The sequence below is a fragment of the Lutra lutra genome, chromosome 5 (genome assembly GCF_902655055.1).
Source record: "Lutra lutra chromosome 5, mLutLut1.2, whole genome shotgun sequence".
NCBI classification, from domain to species: Eukaryota; Metazoa; Chordata; class Mammalia; order Carnivora; family Mustelidae; genus Lutra; species Lutra lutra.
The window spans coordinates 81,670,666-81,686,017 of record NC_062282.1 but is presented as its reverse complement, the minus strand read 5'-3'; the positions used below and the strand labels follow the sequence as shown (position 1 = coordinate 81,686,017).

Genomic DNA, 15,352 nt, shown 5'->3' with positions numbered 1-15,352 from the left:
CCCTACCTATACCCCCACCCCCACCTTGGGAAATATGGGCAAGCTCTTAGAGTTTACTGCTGGAAGACGTTCATTTTACAGTGAGCAACTAAGCCCAGAGATGTTAAGTAACAGACCATTAGTGTCTCAAAGGTGTGAAAAAGACATCACCTTCTTCATGCATCCTTTACCAAAAACTATCCTGGCTTACTACAGCATAGTGTTTGGTGCTCTAACCTTCTCCCCAAGATGAGTGCACATAAATGATGCACAGTTTGGGGGAACGGTCTTAATACACACCGGAACTTAAAACCAGTAGAACCCTCTCTCAGTAAATGCAAAGCTAAGAGAATCATCAGTGTTTCTTGTCGCTAAACAACAAAATGTGTGCTGGCTAAAACCGTTTAACAGAAATACCATGAAAGCCTTCCAGCAGACTGTTTTTCTGTTTGATTTGAAAACTAGTCCATAGCTTATCATCAAACAGACCAGTAATCCCTTAGCTGATGCAGGGATGAATGGGCAGTGAGAAAATGGAATCACCTGGTGTGTGCCGCAGAGTATTTAGTCTTCCTAATGAAAAAAGATAAGGAAAATGCAAGGAACTTTGGTGTGTAAAAAACACCTTTTAGGGCTAGCGCTAGAGAGACAAATAAACTAATCACTAGACCTGTGTAGTCCCCGATGTCAGCTCTGTTTTCAATCTCTTTGTGGACTGACCTTGAATCAGAATATTTAAGGCTGCCTCAGCAGGGCACTTGCTCTACTTAACGATAGTTAAGAGGTTTTAAAATATGTTTCTGGTCCTTGCTGAAATTTTTTTCCCTCTGTGTTGTTGAAAGCTTTATGGCAAAGGGTTCTTAACCTCAGCATTACTGACATTGGAAGCTGGGTGATTCTTTGTTGCGGAGGGTTGCCCTGTGCGCTGTGGGTTGCTGAGCAGCACTCTGATCTTTTCTCACTACTCGTCAGTTGCAGTTCCCCAGTTCTGACGATCAGAGATGTCTCCACCCATTTCCAGGTGTCCCCCACCCCTTCCTCAGGGAGCAAAACTGCTCCCAAATGAGAACCACTGGTTTATAGTACTTGGACAAAAACTAATAAGCCTGTGAGAGCATGACACCTGTTCCATGTGTAGTAGGTAAAAATTAACCCAGTTGTAGTAGCTTTATTTTCAGGATTTTCCCCTATGGTAATTAACACTGGTTTTCTGACGTCATATTGTTTTTGCTCCCCCCCAATGAAAAATGCTGATTTAATTCCTTTAACTTGAAGGCTAAACCAACACCACCACTTGGGTTTATAATGTTTATCATCCCTGTTCCTCTGTCTTTGGAGAGAAAGCCTCCAACTTAGTAAGCAAGCCTGCATCATTCTGCCGGGTACATGATAGTCCCCATTTAGAAACAGGGCAGTTGAGATTGAGAGAGATTAAAAAGTCACCAAGATACTACATTGCAGTTAGGTTGTAAATTCTAGTCTGCCTGACTTAGAGTCCCCACTATTCTCTGTAACAACAGTTCTCCCTGTGTAGTCCATGGACGCCTGGGATTCCCCAGGTCTTTTCAGAAATACATTCAAGATAATACCCAGTCTGTTTGCCTTTTCCACTGTGTTGACATTTGCATTGGCCGAACAGAAGTAATGATGAGTAACACCGCTGGCATCCTAGGGTACAGTAGTCATTGTATGCACTCACAGTTCAAGAATATCCTGGAGGAAGCAAAATATTACTGATTCTCTTAAATCCCCACATTTGACAATGTCCTTTTACTGTCCATCTGTGTGACAGAATGGAAGATGCGTAAGCCGTGTTACGCATTTAGGCTGCACATGGCATTAGGCTTGTGTCAAAGAGGAGTGGGTATAAGATCATTTGTGTGGTGTGGTGAACAGCCACCTTTTTCATGACATACTACGAGTAAACTACGGTGTTTAGCCTTGGATGCTTGGCAGAGGTTTTCTCAAAAAATGATTGAAGTGAGGTTATCACTTGATGGAAGACAACTGACAGTATTTGTTGCCGGTCTATAAAAATTTGAGCTGTCAAACAGAATTTAGAACTTTTTAAGACTTCTGTCTGCCACCGTGAGCTTGACAGATGTGACTCTTACATTGTTTAATGAACTGTGTCAACATTTGGAAAATCTGCCTAACTCAGTGAAACAATATTTTCCAACTGACTAATGCATGACAGTACGAAATCATGCATGGGTAAAAGATCCATTCAACGTGCAAGACAGACCAGTGGATGTTAATATAACAGCGTTACACAAAGTTCACTGATAGGGTTTCGCAGTGCACACTGCAGTACTAACCTTTCAAAAACCAAAATGTCGTGTTTGGGGCTAGAGTCACAAGGAGTATCTACAACTACCTGAACTTCATAAGCTTCTGAAGGACCATTAACCCTCCCCTGGTACACAGGGAAGGATGTTGATCGTGCTTCTTTTTACCGGACGCCCTCCAGGCAGTCCCATGTCACAGGAGGCAGATAAAAATTCCCCAAGTTTCAGGGTTCATTATTTCAGTGATGCATTTCACCCACAGTACCACTTACATATGTGATAGGGCCTTTGTATTGTCACAGTGCCTGCTATTTAGGGATCGTGACCCTGGGCTAGATGAAAGGATGTGACTTACCCACACATTCTACGTGCTCCTTAAGGTGTGATTACTTCTCACAATCCGTCCATGAGCCTCCTCTCATCACTTGTTTTTCTGGCAGGAGAACTCAAGAGAAAAACCCAGCTTTGCGTGTGTTGTGTGTGTGTGGTTTTTTCTTCCTCTCTCAACTCTAATGTAAACCCCATGGCCTGAGGACTAAGCTGAGCACACGCTCCACTGTAAATGGGCAACAGCATTTGAGTATCCACCTAGAACAAGGCATTTTGTTCCTAGGAGTTTTCACTTAAAAGAAAGCACTGTGGATCGAGTCAGTCCACAAGAGAAGCTCCTAGCATCTTCAGAACATTTGGCAGAGCTGGTGATCTGTGATGATGACCCCCTGAAAACTCAGACGATGGTTAGCATTTTTTAGCAATGAAGTATTTTTTTTAATTTATTTTAATAAACCTATAACGTATTTTTATCCCCAGGGGTATAGGTCTGTGAATCGCCAGGTCTACACATTTCACAGCACTCATCATAGCACATACCCTCCCCAATGTCCATATCCCCACCACCCTCTCCCGTCCCCCCTCCCCCCAGCAACCCTCAGTCTGTTTTTTGAGATTGAGTCTTTTATGGTTTGTCTCCCTCCCAATCCCACCTTCTTTCATTTTTTCTTTTCCTACCCCTCAACGCCCCCCTACATTGCATCTCCACTTCCTCATATCAGGGAGATCATATGATAGTTGTCCTTCTTCAATTGACTTATTTCACTAAGCATAATACCCTTTAGTTCCATCCACATCGTCGCAAATGGCAAGATTTCATTTCTTTTGATGGCTGCACAGTATTCCATTGTATATATATACCACATCTTCTTTATCCATTCATCTGTTGATGGACATCTAGGTTCTTTCCATAGTTTGACTATTGTGGACATTGCTGCTATAAACATTCGGGTGCACATGCCCCTTCAGAGCACCATGTTTGTATCTTTAGGATATATACCCAGTAGTGCAATTGCTGGGTCATAGGAATGAAGTATTTTTAAATTAAGTATATACATTGTTTTTGTGGACCTAAAGCTCTTGCACACCTTAATAGACTACAAAATGGTATAAATTGACACACACTGATCAAAGACACAGGGCATGTTAGCTTTTCCATTCAAAGGGGTGTGAGACACACTTGCATTCTTACGTGTTTTTGATTTCTTTCTGTCATGCATTTGCCATGTACCCCTATTAAATGATGGTGCTTCCACGTGGTTTGCTTGTCATGCTAGTCCTTTGGTTGGACTGGAGCCCTTCAGCGGTATCGCAGGGTCACACTTAGAGTTGCGCACCATGTCGTCCTCATCCTTGTTTCCCAATGGTGTTCGTTTCGGGCCCTCCTCATCTTCATTTCTGTGTGACAAAAACGGGACTTCTTCCCATGATGTCTGTGGTACACTTGGCAGTTTTCCACATGCCCTGTGCTTATGGGAGGTAGCGTGGAAGGATCGATGGGAGGCCAGGAGGCTGCCTGGGTTTAGAGATCGCTAGCTATACATGCATCGGTGCACTTGCTCATTTCCTTTGCCCTTTCCCTGTTGCTGTCGGTCATTCGTGGCTCGATGGCCCATTTTGCATACGCTCTAATTTATAAGCTAGAATTAGGGAACACCGTCCTGGGTTTCAGGCTTCACACTACTTTCCACTTACATAATACTTACATAATGCTTTTTCATAAAATCTTCAGTTTTTCTGAAACAGAGAAGAAGGACCATCTATGGAATATTTGCTTGATGCAGGGACAGTGTGCTAGATTTTGTGTGTATTCTCCTGTTTTCACAGATACACACACAGGTGATGTCCTTCCCAGTCCATTCATGGAAACCAACTCAGAGCAGTAGCCACCAACCCAAGGTCACACAGGCTTTCCAGTGGGAGGGCAGGGATGTGAAGCATGTCGGTCTGACTGCAAACAGGCCCCCTGCTCACTCTCCTCCTCCTGCGTGGCCTCATCTCGAGGTGACGTCTTCCTTCCACAGGGTTGCTGGGAGGCTCAACGAGGTTGTATTACTGAAGTGTTTTACAAAGAACAGGCACACCTCATTGTAGAGCACTCCGCCTTACTGCATTTAGGGTTTGCCAGAAGCTTCAGTTTTTAAAAAATGCAAAGTCAAGCAAGCCTTTCAGTGCCATTTTCCCAACAGCATTTGCTCATTATCTATTTGTGTATCACATTTTGGTAATTCTCTTTCAGATTTTTCTTTATTATAGTTGTTATGGTGATCTGTGATGATGACTTGCGGAAAACTCAGATGATGGTTAGAATTTTTTTAGCAATGAGTATTTTTAAATTAAGTATATACATTGTTTTTGTAGACATAAAGCTCTTGCATACCTTAATAGACTACAGAAAAGTAAAAATGTAACTTCTGTGTGCACTGGAAAACCAAAAAAGTCGTTTGACTTGCTTTCTTGAGATACTCCCTTCACTGCTGTCTGTGGTCTGGAACTGAGCCTGCAGTGTCACTGAGCTATGCCTTTACTACAAAGCACTATTTAAAAAAAAAAAAATTTTAAGTACATATACATATGTGTTTGTATATAATGTATACAAATACATATACTTGGTTGAGGAAACATTACAGAAACAACCTTTCAAATCTTTAAATATTACACTCCTTTTCCATAAACAACTGGTTGGTCCCTAAAAATAGCTGTCAGATGACAGAGATGGGCTGAGCAGGAATAGGAGCATCTTCAGGACTTCAGCCAAGGAAGTTTTTGCTTCCCTAACACATTGCTCTGTTCACTTACTCTAAGACCTTCCTACTTCTCTGTCGAAGTCTGGCCCAGAGCAGCCACTCCGCATTAGTCCCAAGTTTCCATTCATCCAGGGCGGCTCACACGGGACCTACAGCAGAGTCCATTCGTGTTATGCTCTCCCACTGCAGGCCGTCAGCATGTGCTCCGTGCACTCTCCCAAACCCAGCAGGGAAATCAGTACCCTGTGATGGAGAAGTCTCCAGAAACTCCTGACAGTGTTCAGAGCACATCATGGAACCCCGAGGCCTGTTCCCAGAAGCGGGGTGGCGGGAACCCTGTCCATTTCACAGAAGCCTCTTCCACAGACAGAGGATCAGCCAGGCACATGGGCTTCATTTGTGGAGAGAATTAAGGGGAGTTTTGGGCTCGTAGAAAATCTCCAAAACATGAGGAATAAAGGATATTCAAATACTAGAACAGCACTCAGTGTGGTGAGAAGTTTACAAAAGGAAAAAAGAGAGCGGTGGGAGAAGCAGATTCCCCCTCTCCTTTTTCTCGAGGCTGCACCTTCAGTGAGTGGGGAGGGCAGAACAAGGGTCTCCCTGTGAAAGCCCCCCATTCCTTCTCTCGCCGCGAGCCAGACGCAAGGCTGGAGTCACACTTCTGCATCCTCATAAGCTGTAGGGTCAGCCCAGATGACCCGGGAATGAGATGGCAGCCCAGACTCAGGCACTGTAAAAAGCTCTGGCTCATGGAGGACAGGGGTAGAGCTGTCCTGAGACGTGACTGAATTTAGAAAGATGCCTGTACGAGATCTTAAAAATCAAAAATTAGATGAATGTCCTAAGCAGTTAAAGGGGTAGGAAGCGTCTTTCTGAAGGGACGGATGCATCCTGTGTCTTGATCCCGGTGGTAGATGCAAGCGGTCCAGGGAGCCAGACTCATCAGCTGCACACTTGAAAAGGGTGAGTGACACCGTACACACAGGACACCGTCCTCAAGGGGATGATGAATACTAAGAAGCCCTCAGTGACTAACAAGTACAGTTTCTAAGTGAAGCTTGTTGTCACCATTCTTTTTTGGGGAATACTTAAAAGAAATGACCTCGCTCTAAATTTTGTCTGAAAGAAGAATTCAGCATTTTTTAATATATTTAGATGGGCAATTACAATGCCTGCTAGTCCATGACACCAGAGTTCAGTGTGGACATGCTCACTGGGGAGTGAGGAGTTAAGAGGAATGGATTTTGATATTTAACAGCCGTGACAGTTAAATCATAACCCCTGCTTTCTTCCTTCTTTAGCCCCGGAATGAGACCAGATGTCAGCTCTCCTCCATCCAGCTCGTCTGCGGCCACGGGACCACCTCCCAAACTCTGCCTTGTGTGCTCTGACGAAGCCTCGGGGTGTCATTATGGGGTCTTGACTTGCGGAAGCTGCAAAGTATTCTTCAAAAGAGCAGTGGAAGGTAGTGTGTGTTTTGAAGAGTTTTATTTTTCCTCTATCGGGTTCTTGTCTCTCAAGGTGGATTTTGCAGTTTCTGTTATATGTGAACCCCATTCAGGCTGGACGTCAGGAGAGGCAGATGGGGTGGGGGTGGCTCTTAGGTCTTCCAGCGGGAAAGAGATTTTAAAAAGCAACACAAACAGAACTAGAATAAAATAGAACAGTATAAATTCAGGGGCGGGAGTTTGGTCAGAGAACAGAAGGTAAATGTGAGAAAGGGCTGTCGTGTGAAATGGCAGTGTCAGGTTCCGGCGGTAACATCATGCTCATTGTATGAGAATCATAGGCTTTAACTCCCAGCAAGTAGTTGGTTCTAAAACCAGCAACTATTCCAGTATGACAGAAATGAGTGACAGTAAGAACTATGAGGGAGAAATTCTCTGGATGGGATTTTTTTTTTCTACTGAGCCACAAATCTTACTTCACCTAAGAGCTGGTCCCTGTCCTCTGGGTGGTCATGGTCTACTTGAAGTGAAGGATGAGTGAACAGTTTCCAGGTACAGAGGTTAAAATACAGAGAAGCAAGTGATAAACTGCTTGAGGAGTTCAAGAAAGTAGGTATTTCCGAAGAGCTGATTTCACTATATGAATATTATATTAATATGAACTTTACCCTTGTTATGGATTCAGCCAACTGCCAAGGGCAATAACAGCAGCTCCTTCAAGAAAGAGAAATTCATTCCCAGTGAGTTGTCTTGGGAAAAAGTCATGTACTCTAGTTACCTGTAAAGCAGGTTGAAGGTAGTTGTGGCCTGAATGCATTACCTAAAGCTCTGATTATATTAATTGTTAAAGAAGTGTAATTATCTATCCACTCACAATATAAAAAGGATATTATTATTTGCCTAGAGTTCTGTTTGCATAACCCTAAGAGTCAGATGAGTCATTTTCTTTTGTTTGGATTAGTTTGTAATACATGAGCCAACTATAAAATTACTCCCGTTACCCCACACAGAGCACAGGGATGCAGGCTTTGCCCAGGTCAGGGGTGGCCTGGTCCTACGGAGGGGGTCACACGGAGCACCGAGCACTCCTGTTACAGTTACCCAGTACAGACCCAAGAGAGTGAAGCCTGTTCCTGTCACTGTACCTACTTCAGTACTTCAAATTATGAGTTATTTCCATGATGTACGTGCAGTGATAGCAGTAATAATATTACAGTAGTATTGACTAGTTGATTTCTGAAAGTGAAATTCAGAATGAGACTATGGAACCTTAGAAGAAGAAAAAAATGGATATTTCAAAAAATATTTTAGTTAAAATGGAGGAGAATGAAAAATTCTTTAAAATATACATTGCTTATAGGGACCAAGTATGTCTCATTCTGGCAAAGAGAAGGCAGGCAAGGAAGGCAGGCATTGATGTTAGAGAGGGCAAGCTTACCTAAAAGCTTCCAGTGCCCTTTAAAAAGTGTAAAAAAACAGGGGCGCCTGGGTGGCTCGGTGGGTTAAGCCTCTGCCTTCGGCTTAGGTCATGATCTCGGGGTCCTGGGATCGAGTCCCGCATCGGGCTCTCTGCTTTTCAGGGAGCCTGCTTTCTCCTCTCTCTCTCTCTGCTTGCCTCTCTGCCTACTTGTGATCTCTCTCTGTCAAATAAATAAATAAAATCTTTTAAAAAAAAATGTAAAAAAAACAAACGAAAAAAGCACTAAATATTCGTCCCCAGTAAAATACCACTGCAGGTCATATGCCCTCTGGGCTTCACCCCTGCTCTAAAATTAAATTCTTATACTTGCTTTTACGTACAAATTTCATAGAATATTAGCTGTACCATTTCAAAATGTATAGGTAGTGCTTAAGTCTGACGGCTCGATTACGTAATTAGTAGGCAAAGGTTTAACTGTGGACTCTGTTAAGTAAATCCTATTTGGATTTTCATTTTCCCGCACGTCCCTTCCAGTTCTAAAATTCTGTAATCTTTTGATAACTCTTAGCAGTTTTACTTTTTCTTTATAGAATTGATAGAAATGTTTTAAAGCCCAGATACATATTTTGGAGCACTTTCTTAGAGAACTACAGAGAGGAAGTAAGATCTGCAACATACTTGGCACTCCATTTTCCGAACCTGCTGGAAATAGCAGTTACCCCGCCCTCAGAATGGCAGAATGTAAATACCCAAACATTCAGGTGTTTTTAAGAAATCTGCACAAGTTTAACTTACTTATTACTTATCTAAATCCTTAATCTAGGTTGAATGGCTATTTTGAAGTTTTTAACCCAGAATTCCGGGAGTCGCTTTTCTGCATACAGAATAAAACTCCGGGTAGCTTCCCTTCTTCCTATGTGTGCTAGTTGAGTGATTACTGCCCCCCACCAAGTCCGTTTGTCCTACGTCCCCTTTGCACAGAAGTACGTGTAAGCTTCGTCAGTGGGTCATAATGGCGATAGGCATTCACTACCATCAGTGTACCATGAACCCAGCACTGTTTTACTGTCACACCATTGAATTAAGGGCTCTGTGAACTCTTAGAGGCCTCAGTGATCCTATTTGACAGTCCAGGAAAGTGAGGCTGAGAGTGGAAGCGGCAGCGCTGGTATCCTAGCACAATACCCTCCGAGCTACACTGACCCTCTGAGAGTTTATATAATCAGGTTAGATACAGAGATGAAAGCAGTCACAAGGGAGTGATTTCCCAGCTGGCATTGATTGAGTGCTCACAAGGTGCAGGTGCTGTTTGTAAGAGCCTTCTCCACAACTGCCTTCAACCCTTGCAGAAGCCCAGCAAGATAGCTTTGCAGATAGGGAAATAGGGGCTCAGAAAATGTAATGAAGTTTACAGAGATCACAGAGCCGGGAAACACAGCTGCAGTTCAGATGAAGGGCTTCTCGGCCCTCACGAGGGCACATTCTACCACACCACACAGTTTTTGAGAGCAGGTAAAGAAACAGACTCACGCTTACAGAGTTCACATTTAAGACCTGGATGTTTCAAACAGAGTAAACCAAGTGTAGACACCCCCAGAATATGCCCTTCTTCTCGGACCACTGGTTTTTTTAAACTGAAAAACAAGTAGTTTACTATCCTTACTGTGTTAGTGATCTACGGCTGTGTAACAAACGAGGCCAAGAAGTATTGGCTTCAAACAGCAGGCACTGACTGTCCTGCAGTTTGAGTCACGAATTTGGAAGGAGGTAAGTAGCAGGGCAGTTCTGGCCCCTCATAAAGTCATATTCAGACTGTAGGTTGGGGGTGCAGTCATCCAGCCTGGAGCCCGAGCACCCGTTTCTAAGCCTGTTAACGCTGCTTTTGGCAGGGAGCTTCAGTCCTTGGTGTGTGGCAGTTGGCTAGGGCTGCTCTCAGCAGAGCAGGTGGCCTCTCCCAGAACAACCGATCCATAGGAGAGCTGAATATGGAGGCAATCATGCCCTTAGGACTGGTTCTCAGATGTGACTTCCTGTGACTTTGGCCATATTTTATTGGTCACACAAGAGTGTGAACACAAGGAGGCAGAGACTGTTGGGGGCCCTCTTGGGGGCTGGCTACCACACCAACCATAAATAGAAACCAGAATCACTTGCCAAAACTAGGTATTAACCATAAAAGTAAATAGAGTGCAAACAGAACAATGTTAAAAAAAAAAAAATTCCAGCTGTCTTGAACTCTTTTCTCCTCACATCTCCTATCAGGCAGAAGAGGAATTTACAAAGTGGTAGAAGACATAGGAACTCCAAACTAAGATGACTCACTGTCTTATCAGACAGACTGACCAGGAGTGACAATTAGTGATGCATGCCCATGTCTTATAAAATAGTGCCCACTAGGTAAAACTCCTCCTTTTATAGCTAAAACACAGACAGATGTGCCCAGCCTCACACTAATGACCAGAAAGGACTAATTTTAACTTTTGTGGGCACAGGGTCCCTGTGATCAAATAGCTCAGATTCTGTAGGACAGTGATAAGGGGAGATGCTTATGGGGTGGAACCTTATATTTTAACTGCCCCAACCATGGATGCATCCGTTGTTCCTCCTTTTGCTTTAAAGAGGTTAGAATTGCTGGATTAGTGCTTCCATTTCATGTCACCCAGAGAAGCCACGTAACGTACATGACGTGGAAAGGAATGGAAAGAGCCGGTACAGACGTTTGGCCTTGGAAGGCAGCTCTGGAACAAAGCTCAACTGTACGCCACTGGTCACCTTGGTGGCCTACTCCTCACACAAGTGGGAACTGTGTCCCCAAAACACATGCTTAATAGCATTGTGAGTTATCCTATCCTAAAGATGTGAAAAGACTATGTTTCCATCCAAGTCTTAGACTGCCCTATGAAGGAAGGATCCTTACCCAGAAACCTGAATGAGGTATAGCCACCCTAGTGAGTTGGTAATGGCAATTTTTCTCTTTCCTCTGAAGGTGATTTCTTCTTGAGAACTCTGAATCCCATCCCCTCTAGGGTGAAGTTTGCGGACTCTCAGTTGTCCAGGGTTCATGTAGCTGCATGGGTCTTGTGCAGGAGGCTCCTTTCAGAGCTTCTGGCAGGCCTGCAGATCCTCAGAGTTTCCTTCAACATTCCATTACCAGATTAAAAGAAAACTACAAGAATGTGCACGGTACAATGTACAAGGATACAGAGACTTTGTCTTTTCCTGGCATTTTATTTGCCAGGTGAAAACTGTACTTCTGCCTCTTAGCACATTATTAAATTCTAGGTGCTGGAAGATTTTAGACAGCAACAGTTGTAATATTTGGGGCAGTGGTCAATTCAAACATTCTCACACTGTACAAAGCATGTGAACGAATGAACAGGTATCCATGAGATCCATGTACTAGTTAGCTGGTCAGCAGTGAGATTTCCCTAACTAGTTGCTGGCAGCTTCCCCTTCGAGAAGGAGTGTGGCTCCAGTCACAGAGCTGAAGGGCAAGCACACTGGATTTGCACATGGTGGCCTAATGCTGCATGAGAGTCATTTTCCATGTGCAACTCAGAGTATTTGGAAAGCAGTTTCCTCTTTAACCCTCCTTAGCATTAAGTGAGAAGTCATAATGAAGGAGTGCTCACAGACTTCCTCCATGGCTGTTAAACTGTGCTTGAGAAGGTTTCCGCTTGTATGTGGAACAAGGTGGCTTTGGAGGGCGGTGCCTAGGAAGGGCCAAGAGGGCGGTGGGTGGCCAAGTGTTCTGCTTCTCCATCATGGAGGTGTTCAGTTTGGGAAAATATATCGGAGGCTACACTGAGCATTGGTGCCCTTTTCTCTACGTATATGCTGCAGTGTCTTTCATGAACTACAATTATTTGTTGGACAGAATAAGAAGGAGACTTTTTTAAGCTGAACTCACAGCTCTGTAAGGTCCGTGTAAGTGAGGACACTGTACTTTTCTTAATCACTGCCTGGGTCCTAGGCTGTGTTCCACCTAAAAGGGAAATGCAGCAAGTCCCTCCGTAAAAATACCTTTTAAAACCTGGGAAATTTTGACAGCACCTTTGTTTTCCCTCTAGGACAGCACAACTATCTTTGTGCTGGAAGAAATGATTGTATCATTGATAAGATTCGAAGAAAAAACTGTCCAGCATGCCGCTATCGAAAATGTCTTCAAGCTGGAATGAACTTGGAAGGTAATGTAAATGCCTGAAAGGAATGGCCTCTGCATGCATATAAAAAATGTATTATTTTCCTTTTTAAAATAGAAGTAAGCAAAAGTAATAATTTAGTCATTACAATATATGTGCTTGACTAGCATAACTTTATATGACTGCTTTATAAACTAGGAGTTTTTTAGTGAGTATTTCATAGTATGCTTAAGTTTTTTCACCAGTTCTTATGGCACCCACAGCCTTCATTAGAGGCAGATCGTATACTAAGAAAGTCAACTAGCTAACAGTGAGTTCACAACAAGCTTTTCCTCCTCCCTTTCTGCAGCCTCAAAAGTCTTCCCTAGAGTTGAAAACGTTCCTCTGTCGGTTGTATTTATCTGTCCGTTTTCCTCTCATTCACCTTGTACTTGGCTCTACAGCTGGAGAGATGCAGATGGATGATAAATCTGCCCGGGGAAGTAACTCCTCAAGGAGGTGCTGGGATAGGTTTGGGTTTGCTTTCCGTGTAGAGAAGAAGCCTGAAAGTAGTTAGGACTCTTGGGTTTCATATCCCTGTTTCTGTAACAAGTTGTATAATTAACATTGCTATGAAAGGAGTTTGGAATTCTGCTGTAGTTGAGAATGCGAGGTCCAGGATGATAGCAGTGGTGCTGAAGGGACTCACAGCCTTCGTACTTGGGGTAGTAGCACTTTCCTTCCCCAGAAGCCCCAAGGAGGCAGGCCAGGGATGGGCACTGAGTCGACAGTGCCTGCAGGGAAGGAGGATATGGTCTACCGGGGTTGCAGAGTCTGTCCCCAAAAGGCATGGCACACTGCAGAAGGGGCCAGAGCCCCAGGAGCACAAGGAGGGGCACCTCATTCTGTCCTGGAAAGCTGGGAAGGCTCCCTTGGCAGAAGCAACATTGAGTTTGAAATCTAAGAGAACTGAGGAGGAGTTAGGTAAAAATGACTAAGTAATGGCAGAGACATCATCAGATTTAAACTTTAGAAAGATTCATCTTGCCTAGAGAAACTGGCAGGACAACCCTAGAGGTCCTCCAGACCTCAGTATCAGAAGTGGTATATTTTGATGCTGTTGCCCCCATACCAAGTAATTCTCCAGATTTATTTTAAGGCAGCCTTTCTCAATGTTTCACATACCTGGCAACTAAGTACAGATATGTTTTAAGGGTAATCCTCAATGTTTTACTTCATTTTAGGGTGTAGTGTAATCTTTTCCAAATTACAGCTTTTTTTTTGCTATAAAGAGTCATGTGGAACTTAAATGTAGGGAGGTTTTTGACATATATCATAATATATTTTTTTAAGATTTTATTTATTTATTTGACACAGAGAGACACAGCGAGAGAGGGAACACAAGCAGGGGCAGTGGGAGAGGGAGAAGCAGACTCCCCACTGAGCAGGGAGCCCGATGCGGGGCTTGATCCCAGAACCCTGGGATCATGGCCTGAGCTGAAGGCAGATGCCTAATGACTGAGCCACCCAGGTACCACATACCTAATATTTTTAAGCTAAGTTTTGAAACTAAATAAGATTTCTTTTTATTAAGAATGGAAGGGAACTATCATAGACTCAACACTTCTATAGAAATCAGATGCTGACAATCTCTACGCTCCAAGGAGTCAGGAACTTGATATCAAGTAAAAATCTTAGTCAAGTGCTTAAAAATAGTGATTGCTGGGGCTCCTGGGTGGCACAGATGGTTAATCATCTGCCTTCAGCTCAGGTCATGAGGATCCTGGGATCAAGCCCGCATCGAGCTCCCTCTCCCTCTACTGCTCCCCCTGCCTGTGCTCTCTCACTTTCTCTGTCAAATAAATAAATAAAATCTTAAAAACAAAACAAACAAAAAAATTGGTTGCTCAACTAATTCAGTTAACAACTTCTTAAGTTCTGTGAAAATTTATTAGTACACATTCTGGCTCTAGTAAGTATTTTGATCTTAGGGCTAAAGATAAATTGTGTAAGAAATTAATTCTATACTAAATACAGATTTTTGAAAATCCACTGGCCTGTCACTATCCTTTCCCCTGTTCTCATGTGGAATGTAAGTGTTAAGGTGCGGTGAACTGAGGTCTTTCTAGTACTGTTTCAGGGCACTGATTTGGGACATGCCTGTTCTTTTACCTTCTTAACAAAACACTTGCCATGATTTTGAAATGTACCTTTAGTGTTCAAAGTGCTGCCTGATGTTAGGTGTAGCAGCACCTCCTATTCTAAAGTTGATCACCCCTACCTCCCGCTGTGCTGCCTACCTTCAAGATACTCTAAAGCCGTATTCTGCCACCACTGGAGGTGATGATAGGTCTGTAGCACTTAATGGGAGCCACCAACTGTCCTGAGCCTTGTACATATTTTAGTTGATCTAATTCTCAGCCACCCTCTGAGTGAAGTACCAGTATTACCTTCACTGGACAGAAGAGGGAAATTAAGGCCCAGGCAATAACTAGGGGATCCCACCAATTGCATGACAGAGCCAGGATTTAAATTCAGATATGTTGGCTTCAGAGTTATGCTTGTTACTACCACACCATACTGTGTTTTCAGTAGAGCATGATAAAATAAAAATAGCTCTGTCATGATCCTTTTTTGTGTTTTGAAATGTTACATGAGAATTCTTCACTATCTCACTATCCTAGTCAACATAGTACAAAATAATGGGACCATTCTGTCATTTTAAGGACAAAGACTCTAAAAATTATTTTTAAAAGTGATGAGTATTTACTTTTGTCCTACCAAAATGGGTTGTATCCCTGATAAGTGATGTGGATACATTTCTTCTTTCCTATAAATTCTGTTCATTGCCCTTCCTTGGACCTCTGAGCGCTTATTTAAAAGTTCTTTGTGTTGCCTTCAGCATCATATGGAGTTAAAAAGAAACATTCTCATTTGTAACTTTAAGAGTATGAATCTGGGGACGCCTGGGTGGCTCAGTTGGTTAAGCAGCTGCCTTCGGCTCAGGTCATGATCC

General features: G+C 43.2%; 1 protein-coding gene across 10 annotated transcripts in view; it reads left to right on the top strand.

Moving 5' to 3' along the window:
- The window catches only part of NR3C1 (nuclear receptor subfamily 3 group C member 1), a 117,888-nt gene that overhangs the window by 83,689 nt on the left and 18,847 nt on the right, over positions 1-15,352 (top strand). For 9 of the 10 annotated variants that reach the window (XM_047729175.1, XM_047729173.1, XM_047729174.1 and 6 more), the window contains 2 exons: positions 6,649-6,815; positions 12,286-12,402. In XM_047729175.1, the coding sequence (XP_047585131.1) occupies positions 6,649-6,815; positions 12,286-12,402 (284 nt within the window). The remainder of the gene's footprint in view (positions 1-6,648; positions 6,816-12,285; positions 12,403-15,352) is intronic. The other variant, XM_047729176.1, reaches the window with a different exon arrangement.